The 19,093-nt window shown below is 47.1% G+C and overlaps 1 protein-coding gene across 3 annotated transcripts in view; it reads right to left on the minus strand.

The window, feature by feature from the left end:
- The window catches only part of ZNRF3 (zinc and ring finger 3), a 126,207-nt gene that overhangs the window by 4,536 nt on the left and 102,578 nt on the right, over positions 1–19,093 (minus strand). For all 3 annotated transcript variants that reach the window (XM_023538434.1, XM_023538435.1, XM_011373374.2), the window contains exons 3-8: positions 7,665–7,739; positions 7,113–7,244; positions 5,629–5,739; positions 4,473–4,640; positions 2,778–2,880; positions 245–1,996 (exon numbers count right to left, since the gene is read on the minus strand). In XM_023538434.1, coding sequence (XP_023394202.1) covers positions 245–1,996; positions 2,778–2,880; positions 4,473–4,640; positions 5,629–5,739; positions 7,113–7,244; positions 7,665–7,739 — 2,341 coding nt within the window. The remainder of the gene's footprint in view (positions 1–244; positions 1,997–2,777; positions 2,881–4,472; positions 4,641–5,628; positions 5,740–7,112; positions 7,245–7,664; positions 7,740–19,093) is intronic.

Raw genomic sequence — 19,093 nt, forward strand, 5'->3', positions numbered from 1 at the left:
ATCAGAGCACTGCTGTGAACCTGACAGGTTGGGATACTTGCACGGCATCTCGGGTGAAAAATTATGAAAGCAGAGGGTCCGAAAGGTCTGGAACTCAGAGAAAAGGACAGGTTGGGGAATAACATTTGGAAGTCATCAGATACAGATGGGTGTTTAAAGTCAAGGGCACCAAGGGAGTCACTTAGAAAATGATCAGAGAGAGAGAAAAAGACCTCAACTCTGGCCTTCTGTCATCTGCTCTCACCTGCAGCCTGAGTGGCTGTGGTGCTGGACTCCTGAATGTCCTGGGAGGCACTGGGGAAGCTGACCCTGGTGGCCCTTGCCTTCTCTGGAGGGCAGCCAGGCAGCAGCGGTGCCCTGGGCTGGCAGCACAAAACCCGCTCCTCTTCCTGGGCTCCTCCCAGGCCCCTATGGGGACTCAGGGAGTCAGGGCCCAGTGTCCCACCCCAAGGGCCGAGGCCAAGGGTCCCTTGGCAGTCCGAGGGCAGGCCCAAGTCACAGTCCACATCCTCTGGAATGATGGGGATGCGCTGGCTCAGGTCCCGGGCCCCTGGGTGGCAGCTGGGCGGAGGATCCTGGGCAAGTGTGTACTGCACACTCACGGAGCAGTCCTCAGTGTAGCAGCCACTGCCCCCTCCGCCACTGTGGGCCACCTGCTTTTCTTCATAGAAGCAGCAGGGCAGGCCCTCATATTTCACCCCGTCTGTCCTGGGCAAATGGTCTGGGTGAAGGCTGTACAGGCCCTGGGAGCTTCCTGGCTGTGACTCTGCACCTGTGGGGCCACAGCCCTCACAGAGGGGGGTACCCAGGAACAAGGTGCTGCCCCCAGCTGCTCCTACGCTGGGCTCCAGTGCAGAGGACTGGGGCTCACAGCAGTAGGCACACGATGGCCCCTCATGGCCCCCCTTCCAGGTCCTCCTGAGGTCTGGGGCAGCCCCAGAAGCCTCGAGCCCCACTTCTGAGGTAGAGCTGTTGGGCCCCCTGTGCTCCAGGGAGGAGTTGCTGCTGTAGTTCATCTCCAAGCTGCAGGTGGACAGCTGGTCCCCCAAGGGAGAGGCAGGGCCTGGCCAAGGCTCTCCACGCACAGCACCTTGACTGTGGGCTGCCGGGAGCTCCTCGGGTGGCTGGGAGCCCTCTAGGTGCACGATGGGCCCCTGGCCCGAGCTGCCTGAGCCGCCCACGTCACTGATGCGACAGGGGCTCCGGCTGCGGTAGATGAAGGGGTCATAGTCGCTGCTGAGGGAGCTCCGGAAGGTTGAACAGCTCCCGTACACACCCTGGTTGCTGACCTCAGTGCAGTCCACCACCGAGTCGCTGGAGGAGCAGTGACACTGGCCAGAGCTGCTGCTGCTGCTGCTGCTGTCACTGCCCGGGCAATCAGCCAGGTAGCCACTGCACACCGAGCGGTGGCCGTGGTAACAGCTGAAGCTGGATGTGCTACCACTCTCCAGGTGGGAGGGTGGGGTCACGTGCACCACGGTGGGGAAGAGCAGGCTGCCACTGCCACTTGGGGGAAAGGCACGGGATGGACCCCTGGGAGCGAGGCTAGGTGGAGTCTGACCCTCCTGCTCAGGATAGCTGAGGCCCTGGAAGTAGTAGTGTTGGTACATGGTCTCATACTGGGAGAAGCAAGCTGCCTTGGAGAAGCTGCGGCCGCTGAACTTGGGCCTGCGGAAGGGGTGGGCTGGTGAGTAGGCCCGGTGCTCCAGGCCGCAGCGGTGAGGGGCCAGGGTGTGGTCCAGGTGGAGGGGTGGGTAGCCACGGATGTAGGTGGGGGTCTGTGGTGAATAGAGGCTCTGTTCCCCATGCCGGTCCACAGTCAGCAGCGTGACAGGGTTCCCGTGGGAGTCCATGCTTGTCCTTGTAGGGTAGGCTGGGATGGCGTTGGTCCTGTGCACACGGCCGGGGTAGTGCACTGGCAAGATCACCCTCTGCTGCCGGCTGCGTGCAAGGTTGCTGGTCTCCATGCACACAGTACTTGGGTTTCCCTTTTGCTCTGGGGAGAGGCGGGAGAACAAAGTCAGCAGGGCTGAGTACCTGGTGCCAGGGGCTAGAGAGATAGATAAGTAAGGGCAAAGACTGAAGCAGCAGGGCTGGTCACATGCCAAAGTGCCCTGGTTCATGCTTTAAGCCGTCATCAAACTTGGCCACACTGGCAGTGGCTGACCCACTTCTCCATCTAAAGGGTAGTCATGGCTATAAGGGCCCATCTCCCTGCTGCTTTGCCCAACAAAGGCACCACAGGAGTTTGCAGAGTGCAACAGGGCGAATAAGATAAAAGGCATGTTCCCTCGTGGAAAAACAGCTACCTGGAGGGCACCCTGCGTTCTAGCCCCCTCATTCAATAATATCATATCACCGGGACCAGCGACCCCGGAGCAGCATGGCAACCCTGCCACCTCATACTCATTGTCTCTTGTAGTCTCGGGACAACCCTCTAGTTCCAGGCATGGGCAAGCATTATTACTTTAGCAGTCATTCCTGCTAAAGAGATTGCAGGCCTAAGGCCTGAAGAGGCCAGATCCTTTGTGCAAGGTCAGGAAGCCAGTTCATGTGAAAACGAAAATCAGACTCAGGGAAATTCTCTATGCCAGGCTCTCTTAAGGGTTTGGAAGCTTGGTGACCTCCAGAACGCACAGTCCCCATGCCCCCAAGTCCAGATGGCAATGCTACAGTGGCTTTACTCCCTCCCCAGGCTGTATCATGTGTCACATTCTTGCTGGGCACTCAGTAGGAACAGTGACTCTTCAGCAACGATGGAGATGGGTGATAATTACCTATGATGTTGTGCCGACAGTGGGGGCAGGTGTGGTGCTGCAGCAGCCATGGGTCCACGCACTTCCTGTGAAAGCGGTGAGTACAAGGGATAACCCGCAGCTCCTAGGAAGGGAGAGAGGACACAGCCTGAGGGGAGGGCATAGGTGGGGGCAGTTCTGCCTTCAGCCCAGCACGCGCTTCTTCCTGCGGAGCCCAGTGTGGACGGAGGCTCCTTCCCCACCTCATCCCCATCTCTAGCTATAGGTAGGCTCAATTCCCTGGAGTCAGGGCCCATACATGAGTTCTAGGGAGAAGGAAATAGCCCACCAGCCAGGCCCAACCATGGCTCTCAGTGTTAAGGGAGGAAGCACACAGAAGCAGGCTCTTTTCTGATGGCTAGAGGAGGGCACTCACATTCATGCCACACACAAGGGGAGACAAACGCCGTGTGCTAATGCGGATGGGAAGCCTGGGTGTGTAGAGAAAGGGCTTCTGCATCTTTGGGATGGTGGCCACCTCTGAGTACTCCAATGGAACGTGTAGAAAGGAAGATGCCCAGAAGTCACGATTGACAGCTGGGACAGCAAAGAGGTAAAGCTCTCCTGTCCTCTCTTTCACTGGACTCTGAACACTTACCTGGGGCACATGGTTTATAACAAAGCAGCCCATGTGGAGAGGAGGTGATGGGGTTTTCTGAGGCAGAACCATCTCTGGAGTTCCTCAGCCCAAGCACCCTCCAAATTTGCTAAATTTCCTTTTTTCCCCCCATTCTCTGACCAGCTCAGTTTGAATAATAGTATTCAAATACGTAACGCTGTGCTTGACCTTGGCAAGGGTTCTACCTTTATTTTTTCATGTAAACTTCATGACAATTGAAATGTCAGTCAGTCTTGGGCCCATGTCACAAGCAGAGGCATAGAGAATGAAGTCACTTGCCCAAGATCACAAAGCTAGAAGCTGCCTGGGTCAGGATTAGAACCCAGGCAGTCTGCCCCTAGAGGCCATGCAAAGCTATTAATGCAAAGGCCTCTGCAAAAATTCATTTTTCATCCAATAGTCTACGGAGCAGTGGAACACTTTCATCAAAGGGGAGACAAATGTCTGCAATGGTTTACTCTCTCAATGTGTATGTATGTATACCTCTACCTAGAGATTAAGCAAACATAGCAAAATGGCAACAATGGCTGATTCTAAGTGAATGATACAAAATTCACTGTATGATTCATTGTATAATTTCTGAAGGTTTGAAAATTTAGAATAAAAAGCTAGAAGAGAAAAAGGGGACATCACACCCCTCATTTCTTTCTAAATAAAAACAAATGTTCTACACTTTTACAAATGTTTTGTAAAAGTTTGTATCAAGACAGGTCTTAAGAGTTTTCAGAAGAGCAATTCTAAAATTAGGTCAACATGTGAGAATGTTCTTAAAACCAGACATTTTCTGGCCTCTCATATACTTCTGATCAACTTCCAAAATCACCTACATTCAGCTGGGTCCTCTGGAGGAGTGTGTCTGCACCATGGCCACCCCCTTTTATGGGGAAATAGTATTCAGAATGTCTCAGGCCATCCCCTTGAGACACAGGCATTAAAAACCTCTGCTCCTGCAGAGCTGTGGGAAATGAATACAGGGCCCTGCCCTGCTAGGACTTGTGGGCCTCTGCTGACCTGTCCACCTCAGCCCCAACCAGAATGGGCCTGGCCTCTGCCATTACCTCTCCGTCGATGTACTTCTCAAGGCAGATGGCACAGTCAGACGTGGAGCTGCTGCTGAGTGTGTCCAGAGCCCCACAGCTCCCCTCCCGGCGTCCCTTGTTCTTAGAGTTGAACTTTCTGGTTTCCATCTTCTCCAGAGCCTGCACAGCCAGCCTGTTCATGGAATTCTGCGTGGCGGAATGGGGTCCGTATTAGGGTCTGGCAAGTATTAACAGTTGTAGTCATCCCCAGGGCCATGGCACTTGATGAATCAGGATGGGCAAATGCTAGTCTATCAGGCCAGGACAGTCTTATGAGAAATCACTAAAAATTCAGACTGCCACAGCACACATTGGCCAGACTCCTGAGTGTCCACGACATCAACTCAGGCTTTTCCCAAATGGCAGGACCAGCAGAGTCTACTTCAATTACTTGGCCAACCCTGGAAGACCTTGAGTCATTAACCTGCTCTGTGCCAAGGATTCCTCCTTTTTACACTGAAGAAAGCTCTGAGGGCAAATGAGACAATGCGTGTGTGTGCTCAGCACTTGGAAAATCAGACATGCTTGACAAATACCAGCCACTGTTCTGTTAGTGATGGCCACTCAACCCTTGTGAGAACTTGCTGATTCTCTTCTCTACAGACTGCACCAGGTCCGTTATCTGTCTCCTGAGATGTCACACTAATACCCGTTTGAAAGTCTAGATTTTCACTTATCCTCTCTCCTTCCATCTTCAAATCCTTCCTTCCTACACAGTGATGTATGTGCCAGCTGGGGCACTAGAGTGTCGACTCAATTTATAGAGAAGCACCTGGAGAGCTTGGCAGATGCAGATTTAGATTCAGCAGGTCTGGGCAGAGCCTGAGATTCTGTATTTCTACCAAGCTCCCAGGTGATACTGATGCTGCTGATCCCAGATCAAGGCTCTAAGGTTCCACATGAACATTTAAACATTTCTTTGGAAAAACTCCTGGCTGGCAACACCAATGCTCAGCCTTTGTAGGACTGGACCTCTTGGAACAGAGAAGACTGTTATAAGCTTTGCTCTAGTTTTTCTCCATCTTTGCTGTTTCTAGGCCCCCGGAACAAGCTGCAGAGCTCGGGCCCCAGCCCTGATTTTCACCAGTGGCAGAGCAGCGGGAAGCACTGTTCACGGGCTGCTCGGAGGTATTACCTGACTGCGTCTCTGCTTCAGCTTGATTTTGACAAGGAGGATGAGGCAGACCAAGGAGACCACGACAAAGAAAGCCAGGAAAATCCCCATGTCGAAGTACTCTGTGGGTTGCTGGAACAGAAGACAGACACAGTGAGTCACAGCTCTCTTCAGTCTGAGGATCGACGCACCAGCTGTGTTGGCCCACGTTGCAATAAAGATGAGGCACCTGGGGTACGCATCCCCTCACTTCCAGGAACCACCTGGGGTTCTGCTAGCACGCACATGGTATGCTATCCAGGCCCAGACAGTACCCTCCAGAGTGGCTGGGGGAGGCCTACATCCGTCTCAGGCAGGTCTCCTAGCAGCCAAGAGAACTCAGGCCATAAAGCCTAACTCCCTATGGAATACCACGAAGTATGCTGTAACGGGTAGGAGAGGCCCTTCCAAATAAACACAAATATCACATTTATGGGACAAAGGAGTGAGTGTCATGTTTTGAGGGAACAGTGATTACTAACCATATAATTAATGGTTTACAACAACTCAGAAAATTGAACACTGTTTCCACAAATATCAGCTTCCACTACAATGAGTCATATTTACCAAAGCGCTCTTTTATTCCTTTAAAAAGAAGCCAGCAAGTCAGTTCTGCAAACTTCCTCTACTTTTAGTTCTTACCTTTTCCTCATGGCTCACTGCTTCCTAAGACCTTGAAGCCACCTCATCTAGGACATGCCTTTAGACAACAGGAATAGAGTTTTGCTATCGATTGCTGCAGGTATTCAGACACTTTGTGCATACAAGAATCATCCTATGTGTGAATATTCCAATGTTTGTGAGTAGGAAATAAACCATATATGGGGCACCTGTCCCAGGTTCCTAGAATCTTCTGTCTAAGGTTTGGGCAAAAGATGCCAGACAAGAGTTAATGGCCAGCAGTGTCCCTTCAACACGCTTTAGCTTTAAACACTATTCATTAACCACTTGGAAATCATGGATTTCAATCCTAGCTGAAAGCTAACTTTTCTAGACTCATAAGTTTAAGGGGTTTCAAAAATGCAATTTACCCTATGGGAAGAAGAACGTACAGGCCTTTTCTTTAGTCTAGGTCACATGGAAGGAAGAAGACATGGGAAGCTGAAATTCTGGTTATTCCTTCCTTTCAATCCTCCTCAGTTAGCCTTTCAGAGGGAGATGGGACAGAAGACAAAGAGGGACAAGAGGTTACCAAGAGGGAACACCAGATGGAAGAGACCGGAGACATCTTGGCACAAATTGTCTATTTCTGGAAGGATTTTTCAAATCCTCTCTACGAAAAACACTGGTGAAATTTCTCTCTCACCTCCAGCCTTTAATCTGACCTAAACCTGTAGGAACCTGAGGGTGCATCAGCATTTTAGACAGAAAGAAGACAGGATCAAAAGCTCAAAGCCCAAAGGGAATAAAGGCTCAGGCAGCAGCAGAGAAGATGCTGGGCGTGGCTGGCCAGGGTGGAGGCTCACTCGAGGGGGGCGGTGCTGAATCCTTGCTCGAGCTACTTTCTGCTTGTTGACGATGTTCATCAGCTTGATGGCATCTGCGCCCTTCACATATACCACCGGCCTCTTGAGCGGGTCTTCCGAGCCCTGGTTTAGCTAAGAAAGAAGAAATGTTCTTGGTTAGAAGACGTGCTTACTTTAAGAAGTAGGAGAGAGAAAGAAAGGCTGGAGGAAAAGAATACTAAATACCCGTTTGGAAATCCTCAAACTCCTCAAGCATTATAGCCTTGGAGCTCCCAGAAGGGCAAGGCTGAGGATGATGGTTTTTTTAGGATGGACTGGGCAGGCTGAAAGCCCAGAAAGGTCATTGAAAATGCCCCCCAAGCTCAACTTCCTGGCTGTTTAACCCCCTCAAAAGATTTGCCTTGGAGTATATTTACAAACAGGGATAGCTACTGTCAGCAGACAAATGCAAAGGTCCTGAGATGAAGACGACATAACTGTGACAAGCCAAGCTGACTAAAAAAGTATTTCTCTCAGGAAGACTGCAGTATTGGCATGGCCCAAGGAATTTACCTGATCGATAGCTTCTGGGTTTTCAGACACGTCGAAGATGACTGCAGTGGCTCCCCGCTGCACTGCTCGCTTGGCCTGGCAGAGTGAAAAAGAGCAGGTTGGCACTCTGGTCCTTTCACCTTTCTAAAAGCTGGCCTTGGAAATCAGACCTGTACTCCAATGTAGAATCTGACAGTCACCATTTATGTGACTTTGAGCGAGTTACTATAACTTTCCTAACCTTCAAATTTCCCATTTTGGGGGTGAGGGGGAAGGCAATGCTAGCTACCTTGCAGTTCTCTTGCGAACCAGATGAGCTAGAATACATGAGTGAAAATAAATAACTGGGTGCTCAATTAACCTTTGTCTCCCTATGCAGCCTAAACATTAAAAATAAATGACAAACCAACAACCTGCTCAGTCAGCATAAAGGTAATGGTTTCGGTATTTTCTGCTATGAACACAGAGTCATTGGCAACCAAAGCGAATGCCTTTGGTCCTTCTCTTGTGGTCCTTCGTCCCTCCCATGTCACCCAGTATTGCAGTTGGAACAGCATACTGAATATTTCTGAAGGAAATCTCCAAATGGTCAATTTTAATAACTGACATAAGCTGAAGACCTTTGGAAACACTGTCAAAGGAAAAAGCTATGAGAAATAATTGCAAATGGGGATTTAGAGCAGTTGGCTGCCAAACCTGGCTGCACATCAAAAACCACTTGGGAAGTTTGTAAAGCAAATTTCCTGGCTCAAACCACAGAGACTGATTCAAGGCTGGAGTGAGGCCCAGGAAACTGAGTTCTGAAAGTTTTCTGAGGGATTCTGATGATTCAACCACTTAGGGAACTATTGATCAGAGAGATGAGATTAGAATGTTTTAGGAACAGATGAGAAATGGTGAGATTCTTTTTTGGAGAAAAGGATCCCTTTTCATTCCAATTAGCCTTCGAATTTTATGTCCAGCTAAGTGGACAATGGGATAGAAACTGTGGAAGAAAAAGACATGAGACATAACCCTTGCTTTTTGCAGCCCGAATCCTGTTAGGAAAGTTAGACACCTGTAACACGGGGTTAAAAACAATACAAAAAATAAAACCTCCAATAAGATGGGCAAATGATGGCTAGTGCTCAAAGATGAAGAAAGTCCCTATGGGCCAAAGTGCTTAAGAATAAAATCTAAATTCTTTCCGTAGGATCACTCAATGTGGATGCAGCATTTAAGAAAGCAACACTGAACTCAAGTACATGAGAATGTGGCTATAACAATGACACCAACAGCCCACTAGAGGGCAGTCTTATCCCATAGCTTTTCTAAAACAAGTTCCTGTATTTTGTACCAATCAAGCAGAATAGTGAATTTCTCAGGGATACTGCAAAATCTTCTAAAACTTAACAAGCTTGGGCACCCTGGGTGTTGTGCAGCAAAAGCTGTCCTAGTTCTGTTGGGGACTCTCTTACTGCACTGAGATTCAATGTATTTAAAGTCTCCTCTGCTGTTTGTCTATCTCACCCTGTTTCATCACCAGCATGCCGCAGTCAGGAGTAACTCTTAGGAGCAATATATTCCTGGCTCTGCCACTGACAAACTGCCAATGATGGGTAAGTCACCAAATCTAAGCTTCAGCCTCAGTTACCCCACCCATAAAAGGAAGAGAGAGCCTGTGTCATTATGACTACGGTCCCTTCCAGTTCCAGTCTTGGACACTCAACTGAGAGGCAGAGAGGACTGTCCAGAGTGATGGAGAAAAAGCTGCAGTTACCCTATCACCAGCCTCTAGCAGAAGGCGACATGATGGCATCGTGAGAAAGTTAGAGGCCAGGTGATATCCCTTTCCTCCAGAAAACTTTAGGGACACACACTCCTTTACCTGAGGTCAATATCTCATGGACCCTAGAGTTAGTAGGAAGTAGGTGCTTACGTCTTCCGCTCAGGTAGTATCCCAGTCTTTTCACACTTTCCCAAGATATAGAAGGGCCCCGAGGAACAGCATGAAAAACGAGGTAATAAACAGGAACTCTCATTCCTTTATTTGGCTTTCATTCCTCGATGAAGCACATCAAAAGGCACCCGAGGGGAATGTGCATTCAGAAGCATCTTGATCAGGAGCACTCAGCACCGCCAGCTTTGATACTGGCACACCTGGAGAGTCTAATGGCCGTGGGACAAAAGCTTGCATGATTGCAGGAGTGCAATGCCTTCAGCATGAGGCCTCCTTATGCTTTCAGGCTTCCCTGCTCCACAAGAATGTGGAAGTCTCAGGGATTTGGAGGTGAGGCATAACCCATTTGGGACAGGCACTTTTCATAAGACGTTTTCAACAAAAATCTAGGAGGGCTGACTGGTCTCCTGGTTTCTATACTGAAGAGAATATGTCGAGAATAAGGTGCTTAAATCCCATGTACTGCTTTACCTCAGACATAACCAGGCTAATGCACAGGATCCAAGTACAAATATGTACTGCAAAAAAGGACAACCATCACAGTTGACTTACTTTAAAAATTGTTTAATATAAGCTGCTATTAAAATAAGGCTGCATTTCCTGCATATACCATGACTGGGCAGGAGGAAAATCAACCCGGGATCTTACTGGGAACTTGCCTGTCAGAGGCCCACTCAGGATTTATAATAAGCCATGAATAACCCATATTTTAAAAATGACACATTTTACTATTCTTAAAGCAAATTTAAAAACACAAAATAATACTTGGTTACACTGTCCATTTGTCATGTTTTCAGTTCGACTGATGACATATTCCTTAAACTAATCTTCATATCTTAGATTGTTCACCATTTTATCTAAATTTGAGCCAGAATAATATTTTAAAACCAATCTAGATCATAGTTGGGAGATTATCAGTCTTGTGATTGCCAGAAATCCTGTCTTTATAACGTCCAAAATTCTCAAGGCTGTTTCAAAGGAAGGATGGGAAAGGTGCAGCCTGGTAGGCGTTGCTAGATGAAGGTCACTGGTAAACTGGGCTATAGTTGCAGAGGGCAGTTACCCTTGGACTATGCACAGAGCACAATAGAAAGAAGAGCATGAGAAGGATATGAGCAGCAGAAAACAGGTAGGGAGTCTTGGCAAGTTCTCCTAGAAGCGGCCAAAGGCTTTGCCTTACTGACCTCTGCATGCCCTTCCCCTCAACCCCACCCACACAGGTATTTTCACATTCTTCATCACTTTGATGCTTTGATTAGGCCAGGGCAGGTTGGCACCAGCAAGCAGGTGACCAGAAGCCCAGCAGCAGAATGTGGAATAAAAGGTTGTCATGGTTCTTTATTTACCTTTCCAGGGCTGCAAGACCTGAGGATAGGCAATGTCCACAGCCAGTGAGACAAGTATCAAAAGTGCAGACATCTGCACACTTACAGTTTGCAAAGTACACAAGCCCTAGACGACAGGGTCCAACTGTGGTTGGCACTTGTTGCAATGCAAGACTCCTAATGTTATTCAATAAATGTTTATTCTAAATGAAAGCAAGCTTGCTGGGACTACTCTTGGGTTATTGCTCCCCAAACACGGATACGGTTTTCTCCTAAGGATTAGTCCCATTACTATCTTGTGGGTAGGAAAATTCAAAGCCTAAAGTCTGTTTTAGTTTCAATTAAGTCTAGGAATTTCAATCAGGAATAGAACTGTGCAGTTATACCCAGACTTGGTTTGGTCCCATGTCTGGTCCATACTTGGTTATATACCCAGACTTGGTTTGGTCCCGGCCCATACCTACACTCACTGGAGGCTCTGAGCACAGACTCCATTTTTCACCTGTTATTTATCTGTTTCTTTGTCAAGCACTCAATGTGGAGATCCCAATGCCTAATCTTTACTGTAGGAAAATTTCAACAGAATACAAGCTTAAGGGGAAATAACCCAAAAGATGACTAAAAAAATCTCCTTTGTCCCAAACTCTTGATCAAGGAAACTGGAGTTAGAGCTGACATGAAGACGTGTCTTCAATCTCTTAGAGGAATTTGTGACATATCGAGGGTGGGATCCAAATGGACTTATTTTTTTGCCTCTCTTGAATATAATTTTGCGTTTTTTTTTTTCTTTGCACTTATACACTTCCAACAAGGTATTAAAAATTCGTTGTCAGTATCTTTAAGGCTGTGATATATATCTTCATATAGTCTACTCACTTGTGTTATTTTTGATATTTGGGCTATTCCAGTTTTTTACTTAATTAATGCTACACTGGATAAATCTTGGCTTACATTTCCAATTTCCTTAGTATGAAGGCTCAGGGCCATGGAGGCTAACCGAAGAATATGAAGATTATTAAGAATCAATACAATTCACACAGGATTTTAATGCCCCTCCTTATAAACTCATGCAATTCAATTTATCTACAGTAATGACAAGATTGGATGGCACAGACAATACAATACAAACTAGTCAAGAGATTTAACTTCTCGGTAAATGGGCCTGTTGGTGAGTTGGCTAGGAGAAGGAAATCGGTTCGAGAGTAACTCTGCATGATACTTCATATGCAGAAAGACACTCCAGAGCGAAATATATAATGAATCAATAATACCTAGCCTACTGATTCTTCAAGGTCAAGTTCATGTGCAACACCCCCATAAGACTGACAAATGCTTCTCTTTAGTGGAAAACAGCTCTTGTCCCTTTCTGAGTTCTAACATCTCCAAGGATTTCTCCTCTGTTGCTTACCACTTTCTGTGATGCATTCCCCCTCTCTCCAAATATGAGCATCTCTAGTGTTTTTGCTATTTATGAAAGTATATACGCTTGAAAATTTAAATACAGTAGGTCCTTGAAAAACATTGTTTCGTTATTGGTTTGTCTGCATTGTGCAAGTCTCTGTATGTGCGTGCACGCGCACACGCGCACACACACACACACACACACACACACACACACACACGCGCGCGCGCCACATATTGGAAGGGTGTCCTGTTCAGGGTATGTTCCTGCCTTGCACCCTGAGCTGCTGGGAGAGGCTCTGGCCACCCAGGATCCTGAATAAGCAGGTTTGGAAACAATGATCTTACCTGTTTTTAATAACCTTCCTTAAATATTGTATAGCACACATTTATTTCAATGTTTAATATTAGAAGAGTTTTGAGTCTTTATTTAGAAGTTGGGTGATCGCTATGTGACCAGAAATAAGCCATAGGAACTTAACTCTTGCTTATGGTAAGATTGGGGTTTTTTTGCGTAAAGTTGCAGTTTCCAACAACCTATCAACGACATTGAGGACTTACTGTAATTCAGAAATTAAAAGCAAAAAATAACTCACCCATTACAACCCTCCCTCATATCCCAGCTTTATAACATGACAGTGTGGTTTATAATCTTCCATGTTTAAAAAAAAATGCATATATTAGCAGGAATAAAGTATATATGTATATACTCACATATCAAAATACTTAAAATTAAGTTGGATGTATACACTGTTCTGTACTCTATTTTCCCCCTTAATGCAACAATTTGCTCAACAGTACTATATGCGTTGATACAGAAAAATGCTCATTTTTCTTACAAGCTACACATATTATTCCATTATATGGTTTGTACCAGAACTTAAGACTGTCCTCCTGACAGGCATTAGGGAATTTCTACATTTTCTCTATTATAAACAGTGCTGTATTTATAATCTCATACTCATATTCTTGTGGTATCTACCCTTAAAATAAATAGCTGTAAGTGGCCCTGCTGAGACAAAGGGCATAAACATCTTACATATAAATATGCCTTGCCTGGGTGCTAGGCTAACCTGCCCTCAGGGTCTAATGGAGCCAGGAGGTAGTTCTTACTGTCCAGTCTGTATGCCCCATAAAACCTAGCAAAGCAGATTGCCCCAGGCAAGGTCCATACTCAACAAATTAACATAGTAGGCGGGAACAGAGTTCACTTCTATTTGTAGTGCCATTTATTAATTTATTTGTTTCACAGTAGTAATTAACCAGTTACTATGTGTGCCAGGCCCCGGGGATACACACACAGTGAGCAGCAGGGTGGCAGACCTTTCTGATGAGGCCAGGGGAGTTGTAAGGAATAGTCTGAGAGGTTAGTTCCATAGGCAAATGGGTAAGAAATTGTGACCATGAGATCACTTCCCAAAGAATGTATCAGGGGATGAGAGATTTTTTTTTGGTCAGTGTCCTTTGAAAAACACTGTATAATCTCCAGTTGTTACTCCTGACATTTATAGAGCACATTAGTATGCTAGAGGCTCTTCTCTATCCAGCATTTCCAATTTTTTTTTGACACATCTGTCTGCAGTAACTCCTGTTGACACCTTCCTTTCGATGAAAGACATGTTGGGACTCAACGCTGGCGAACAGTATGATAAGGTGGGAAGAGTACCATCCTCCAGTCGCTCCCTTGCTCTAACTCACTGGTAGGAGGCTGAGGGATGTCAAAGACCTACATTTTGATCTAGAAAAAAACTGGCGTGTAAAGAATACATACATTGCAATTTGAATAACAGTTATTGATATGAAAACATTCAATTACATAGTTTAATCTGCTAAGTATTTAAAAGGGCTAACTGTGTGCCAGGCACCTCAAGAAAGATAGATGCTAGGACCTCTGAGAAGTGTCTGTCATTCCACATTTGCTGCTGTCCTGGGGGAAGAGAGTTTGCTTAGCAAGGAGCAGGATGAGGGCACTGATGTCTCTTCCTTTTGTGCCCAAGCGAGTGTTCACCTGCAGCTCTCCTATGACACACTTCTATAGCATTGTGGCCCAAGGTGGCAGAAACCATGATTGCAAAGAATCCGAAATGACACCAGAGTCCCAGAGCTTGGTTTCCATGACTTGGCATCAGCATTCTGCTTCAGCTTAGGTCCCCAAATTGCTTCTGTGGCTATTCTCATAGCAGAACACACTGTCCCGAACACCTGTGGGTCATTTCTTGCTCAGGCTGATATGGGTGTGTGGGGTCTTGCCATGGGCCTACCCTTCATCCAGGGCTACTCTACAACCTGGGCTCCCTCCCTCAGGGAATTGCGCCCCCCTCTAGCCAGTCCCTCCAGGGGGCTAGAGGGGGCCACGCCAAACCAAAGCCCTTTGCCCTCACCTTTAACACTCAACAGCTTACCAAGTTTTGCTGATTCCGTCTTCCAAATCCATTAATTGTTTTCCCATCCCTACTGCTGCCACCCTATGCAGGACACCAGACTTATCATGAGTCACAATACCATCCTCCCTTGGGAGTTCCCTAGCCCACACCACCAGCCCTCCAGCGTGGACTCCGTGTAGCAGCAGAGGGACCTGTCTAAATCAAAGATCTGACCTGCACCACTCTCTGCAAATGACCGCACTGAGCTTAGAATAAGGTGTGACCTCCCCACTGCTTATCGCAAACTCAGCACTCCAGCCCCCAAGTCAAGCTAGGCTGAGCTGCTCTGTGTTCTCTGACCGCCTGTGTCCTTCCCACTGAGGAATACACTACCTCACCGACACTGGCTAGCCTTTACCTCGTCTCTCATTTGGCTCAGGTGTTATTTTCTCTGCAGTGTTAGTACCCATGGCCTGATTCTAAGCCTCGCCATTGTGGCTCTTATGACATCACATTGTAACTGTTTACTTAAAGTGCCTCCCTCACTAGAGGACAGCCAATGTGTCAGACTTCTTTCTTGAATTCCCAGAATCTAGCAAAGGGCCTCGCATAGGGTAAAAGGCCAAGAAATGTTTGTTGATTAACGTAAAAAGAATCAGCTTTTGCCCTTGGGTTAGCATCAAACGCCCTGGGCTCTAAGCACAGACTATAGCTCACACCTGACCAGCTGATGCCTTTGACTCTGAAACTGAGAAAAGCCCATTTTCTACTAGATCTTCTTGGAACTCAAGATTTTTTGCATTTCAGATTTTCAGGATTTGGTTTCTTACTAACCGCACGCACGGCTTCTGCTATATTGTTTGTTGATAGGCCTCTGATTGGTGGTGGTTACTTCTGATGCAGCCATTTTTGTCTCTGGGCAACTTTGAACCCAGCCATTAAAAGTGGCTCTGCCTGGTTGGGATCTTTACCAGGCCCCAGGCCTCTGTGAGCACATCTTTGATGTCAAAGCTCTTAGAGAACAAGTCCGTACACTTGCAGTGTTTGTTCCTTCCACTCAAGGGAGGAATGCAAGCCCCCTCTAGAACTCTCACCAGAGGAAAGTGGAAGAAATGACAACCCCTGAGCATATCCACAGAACATGTGGCACAGATGCGGAATTTACGGTTTCCTTCCATTATCACTTCAGGGACCTAAAAGACCATGAAACCTGTGGAGAAAACTGGCTTGCACCAAATGGGCCCGTCCCGGGAAAGTATAGGGACACTGGCCTGCCCTCCTCACTTGGTGGGAAGATTTGGAGCTTGGCTTTCTGAGTGAACTGGCTGCAGATTTCAAACTCACAAACTTGATGGTTTGGGGCAATAAAAGACCAAAGCACAGGCTTGAGAGGCCCATCCACTTAAGGCCTGAGCCTTGCACACATCATTGCCAGGAACAGCGTTGCTTATGTCGTCACTGCTGTGGTAAGGGAGGGGCAAGGGACTGTGAAGACCTATGGAGACCAACCAGCCAGTTCCAGAGACTGGCCATGCCTGATGCCCATCAGTCTCTCTTGGCTGGTCCTACCCTAGTACAAACAGCCTGGGCTCACTGCGTCCCTTTACGCCCCTCCCTTCGGAGGCCACTAAGTGGATTTTAAACCCTCCCTCCTCACTTTTTCCTTTCCTCCTCCCCTGTGTTCTTCACTTAGTAGTGACCACCCAAGCACTAGGCTCTTGATCATTCTGGTCAGCTGCTGTTCCCTGAAGCATGAGTCACTGCACAACAGGGGACACCCTTGCCAGGCAAGGGAGCTTGCAAGGTCCGTCTCACCAAGAGTCGTGTTTTCCTACAGAAACCTTTCATTCCATAGGAAATGAAGTCACACACCAGAGCACATGGGTAACCAGTGAGAAAATCCTGGTGCGAGAAGGGGGCGGGTGTCAGAAGAAAGTGAGGAGGGAAAGGACCCTAACACACATGATCACCAGGGGAACCACCTGCCAGTCTGGGGGAATCTGTAGGGAGGAGGTAGAAAGGAAAGGGGTGCACATAGCTTAAAAAACAACCTGGTTTCTTTTAAAACATAGAAAACATGTAAGATTTTACCAAACCAAACTTGTAGGGCGTTTGGTTAGTTTACTTTCATGACTTGGAGCCCCTAAGCCATTGCCTAAAGGAGCTTGACACACAAAATAGTCACAGAGGAATGGGGCCTGAGTGGGGGCGAGGTGGGGGGGCGGAGGTTGCTGGGCAGCCAGGCGGTTTCACTTTCGGGGGTAGGAGGAGGTGGGTGCCGGGTGAGGGTGGGTGGTGCAGCCCTGCCCGCTCCACCGGCTCCTGGCTCCTCGCTCCGGGGCTTGGCTGCAGCCCGGCCTGACCTTCCAGGTTTCCCTGGCATGAGATCAAAGCGTCGAAGCCACAAACACGGCTCAGAACTCCGAGGCCCCGAGGCCTCTCCCCAGGGTCCCTCCTCCCATTCCACCCTTCCAGCCTCTCCCCTCCTCCCCCAGCCCTTCTTCTCTAAGCCCACGGGATCCCTCTCCCCCACCTCTCCACGCTCCCAGTCCCTCCCCCACCCAGTGGGGCAGCCTTTGGGAGCGGGCTTCCATCCGGCCTTCTATGACCCTACCAGGTCCGCCGCACCTCTCCCCACCGGGAGAAGGTATTTTTCGCCATAATTAAAGTCATTAAGCCTCCAAAGGCTCCTGTCGGCTGCTGGTTCTGAGCTCCGGAACGAAGACGATGCATGTTAAGTCCTAGTTAAGATTATGCTGATCTATTTGGGAGACATGTAGCAGCGAGAATTCAGCGGTTAAGTTAGTGGTTAAGGCTGCCTAAGTTTAAATAGTGTTATTTATTCTCAAAATATGTAGCAGCCCCACTTAATTTCTCCTAATTAAAGGAACTGACAGAAGCAGCTAGAGTCCGCTGCTGTGTCACGGCGCCATTAAACAGGTTGGTACCCTTTTCACAATCAGAAAATACTGGGTGTCAAAAGGAAATGCATTTCCCTAGATCTCAATCTTAAACATAGACATTTAGACCAGTTCCAAAAACACAATGATCCTCTTTGTTTTAACACCTGACAAGGAGCAGCAAAAACCCAGGAAGCCTATCCACACCCTGCTTTCCATCCTCACTGCTGGATGAAGGGATGTTACAAACATCTGCAGTTGGACTGTCATGAGATGTCTATGCCAGGAAGAGAAACTTTTGGAAGAAACTGTTAGCTGTTATCTTGGGTTGAGTCTCCAGAAGTCCCCCTTCAGGCCAAATCTTCTAAAGTCGGCAGCTAGAAACTTCAAAAAGGACCACTCCCTTCTCTGCATATGGCAGCTAACGATTGTTTTAATATAAATAAGTGTTAATTAGGTGGCAGAATCAGGCTTAACAAGGAACAACAGTGCCTGCAAAGTCTGAAGACCCTACAGTAGCCTCTCTTCCACCATGAGGGGTGCAGAACAAGCTTTTTTTGATGGCTGAGGGCTGAGCTCTACCCCTGCTGGAGCCATCAAGCAGTGCAGACTTGGTTCTCAACCTTGGCCTGCTGAGTTGGCAACTGAGGAGATTTAAAAAATTCTCATGCCTGGGCCCTATCCCTAGAGATGATGATTTCATCTATGTGGAATGGAACCTCAGCAGCAATATTTTTCTAAAAGTTTCTCAATTTACTTTTCAATTTAAAAAAAATTTTGATTACAGTTGACATTCAATATTATTTTATATTAGTTTCAGGTGTTCAGCATAGTAGTTAGACATTTATATAATTTATTAAGTGATCCCCTCAATTATCTAGTACCTGCCTGGCATTATACATAGTTATTACAATATTATTGACTATATTCCCAATGTTGTAGTTTACATCCCCATGACTATTTTGTAACAACCACTTTGTACTTCTCAATCTCTTCACCTTTTTCACCCAGTCCCCCAACACCCCTCCCATCTGACAACTATTAGTTTGATCCATTTGAGTGTTTGTTTTTGTTTGTTCATTTTGTTCTTTAGATCCTATGTATATATGTGAGATCATATGGTATTTGTCTGTCTCTGTCTGACTTATTTCACTACTATAATATCCTTTCAGTCCATCCATGTTGTCATAAATAGCAAGAGTCCATTGTTTTTTTATTGCTGAGTAATACTCCACTGTATACATGTACCACATCTTCATCCGGTTGCTTCCATATCTTGGCTACTGTGAATTAAGCTGCAGTGAACACAGGGGTGCACATATATTTTCAAATTAGCGTTTTTGATTTCTTCGGATAAATACCCAAAAGTAGAACTGCTGGGTCATAACGTAGTTCTATTTTTAAGTTTCTGAGGAACCTCCATACTGATTGCCATAGTGGCTGCACCAATTTGCAATCCCACCAACAATACACGAGGGTTTCCCTTTTCTACACATCCTCAACAACACTTGTTTGCTGGTTT

Source organism: Pteropus vampyrus, unplaced genomic scaffold, assembly GCF_000151845.1.
Source record: "Pteropus vampyrus isolate Shadow unplaced genomic scaffold, Pvam_2.0 Scaffold223, whole genome shotgun sequence".
Taxonomy (NCBI): Eukaryota; Metazoa; Chordata; class Mammalia; order Chiroptera; family Pteropodidae; genus Pteropus; species Pteropus vampyrus.